At 43.8% G+C, this 2,720-nt stretch overlaps 1 protein-coding gene across 1 annotated transcript; it reads left to right on the forward strand.

Annotated features, from left to right (window-relative positions):
* The first annotated feature begins 959 nt into the window (after positions 1-959).
* On the forward strand, positions 960-2,420 carry LOC130720982 (uncharacterized). Its single transcript, XM_057571702.1, has one exon. It carries the CDS (start codon positions 960-962, stop codon positions 2,418-2,420), a length of 1,461 nt encoding a protein of 486 aa, XP_057427685.1.
* The last annotated feature ends 300 nt before the right edge of the window (positions 2,421-2,720 follow it).

A 2,720-nucleotide genomic window follows, 5' to 3' on the forward strand; every position in this document is an offset into this window, starting at 1 on the left:
CGTTCGAATGCTTTCATTATATGAAAAGCAAGATTTGCGGCCGTAATAGCGCGATGGCTCTCAAGCTTGATATGTCTAAAGCTTACGATAGAATTGAATGGCCGTTTTTGGAAAGTATCTTAGATAAGATGGGATTTCTTCAGTCATGGATCCATCTTATCATGGGGTGCGTGTCTACTGTTAATTTTCAAATTATGTTGAATGGAAACCCGCAGGTACCTTTTGATCCGGGCAGGGGATTGAGACAGGGCGATCCACTCTCCCCCTATTTATTTATTTTATGTGGTGAAGCTCTTTCTGCTTTAATTGAAAAAGAGATTATCTCTTCATCTCTTAGTGGCATAAAAATTGCGCGTTCTGCACCTGTTATCTCACATCTTTTGTTTGCAGATGACAGCATCATTTTTGCTAAGGCCGAGCCTAGGGAAGCTGAGTGTATCAAAAATATACTTCTCTCCTATAAGCAGGTGTCTGGACAAGTTGTCAATTTGGAGAAATCCATGCTTTCATGTAGCCGAAATGTGGATGGCAATAGATTTAATGAACTGAAACAGTTGTTGAATGTAAAGGCTGTGGAAAGCTATGAGAAATATCTTGGTCTCCCTACAATCATTGGGAAGTCTAAGACTAGAATTTTCCAATTTGTTAAGGAACGTGTCTGGAAGAAGCTTAAAGGTTGGAAGGAGCGGTCCTTATCTCGTGCAGGGAGGGAAGTTCTCATCAAGTCTGTGGTGCAGGCGATCCCCTCATACGTTATGTCTTGTTTCATTATGCCGGATGGATTATGCCGGGAGATTGAAAGTATGATCAGCAAGTTCTTCTGGAGCGGAAGCGCTGAGAAGCGTGGTCTTCATTGGGTGAGGTGGGATTCTTTGTGCAGGTCTAAAATGGATGGGGGCCTTGGCTTATGAGATTTTAAGGCTTTTAATGTAGCTCTTGTTGGTAAGAATTGGTGGATGATGTACAGGAACCCAGAGTTGCTTCTTACAAAAGTTTACAAAGCTGTCTACTTCCCAAAGGGTTTGTTGTGGGTTGCAAAGAAGAGTTGGAGGCCAAGTTATGCTTGGAGCAGTTTGTGGCGGTCGAAATGGCTGTTTGAAGAGGAAACTATGTGGCGAGTTGGCAATGGGCAGAGTATCATGATAGCTGATGAGAGGTGGCTCCCAAGCGGATGTCTATCTATTTACCGGGAGGATGTGGCAGCTGAATGTGGGGTGGTGCGCGTGTCTGACCTCCTTCTTCCGGGAAGCCAGCAGTGGAATAATGAGTTGGTGAACTTTTTGTATTGGCCACCAACAGCGGCTAGCATTGTGAAGATCCCTCTTCCTCTAGTTGGTGGGTGTGATGTTCGGTTTTGGCCTCACACTGTTAATGGCGAGTACACTACAAAATCTGGTTATGCCGTGGCGAGGTCGAAGGCTATTTTAGCGGCAGCTTCGTCATCTTTTTCACACAATGTCACTCCCAAAGTTTGGAAAGTGTTGTGGAAGGCCCCAACTATTCCCAGATGCCGTGAGCTCATTTGGAGAGGGTGTGTCAAGATTCTCCCTGTTCGTTCAGCGTTGCGCCGGCGAGGCATGGACGTGGATGATATGTGTCAGTGGTGTGACAGTGCTCAAGAAACGATTGGCCATGCTCTTTTGTTCTGTCCGGTGGTGCGGAGGTGGTGGTTTGCTTCTTCCCTGGGCCTGCGTTTGGACAGTGAGGTTGAATTTCATGAGTTTGTGGCTGCCTTGTTCTCGCAAGCTGAGATGTCTGTTGTTGCTGTGTTTTGTCAACTTTGTTATATCATTTGGGAGGCAAGAAACAAGTTAATTTATGATGGGGTGCAGCCTTCAACCGAGGTGGTCTTGTCTCGTGCTGCTGGCCTTGCGTCTACGACTGGTGTGGCGCATGTTCCTCTGCGTAATGGAGCTGTTAGTGATGTGTGGACCAGGCCTAATGAGGATACCATCAAAGTCAATTTCGATGCAGCTTGGGCTGATACCAGAGGTGCTAGCTGCGGGATGGTGGCAAGGAATGGAGCGGGGGAGGTTATGGCAGCTGCAACTAGGCCAGGTGTCGATGCGCTCTCTCCTCTTTTAGCCGAGGCAGCAGCGTTCCGGTGGGCGATGGTGTTATCAATGGAGCTCGGGTTCAGGACTGTCAATTTTGAAACCGACTGCAAGCTACTCTATGATGCTTGGCGTATGAAGGATTTGGGTTCATCTTATTTGTTTGCTATTTTATCTGATTGTAAGGATTTGGTCCAGTTTTTTGACTTTTGTTCTCTCTCTTTTGTCCGTAGAACTGGTAATAAGGTTGCTGATTTCATGGCTAAGCGAGCGGGGGACTTTGGTGATTCGGTTTGGATCGATGAAGTTCCCCAGGCCGCTATGCAGTTGATTTTGGATGATGTAAGGGCCCTTGTGCCCAGCTGATCTTTTCTCTTAATATTATTTCCATTTCAAAAAAAAAAACCACCCGTTGATGTTTACTACTTAGTTACTCATATATTTGATTAAAAATGGGACTAATTTATCAAAATATTAGGTTTACTCGTATAAAAATAAATAAACTTTATCCTATCAATTGCTACTACCTAGTTAGCATTCATTATTTTTACCGGTTTTTTATAATAATAATAATAAAATAATAGTTATTGAGTAACAATAAATAGACTATTCACTTTTAGATATTCGTTTATTAATAGTAAATTTGGAATAATTTTGTATTATCAC

Source organism: Lotus japonicus, chromosome 1 (assembly GCF_012489685.1).
Source record: "Lotus japonicus ecotype B-129 chromosome 1, LjGifu_v1.2".
Taxonomy (NCBI): domain Eukaryota; kingdom Viridiplantae; phylum Streptophyta; class Magnoliopsida; order Fabales; family Fabaceae; genus Lotus; species Lotus japonicus.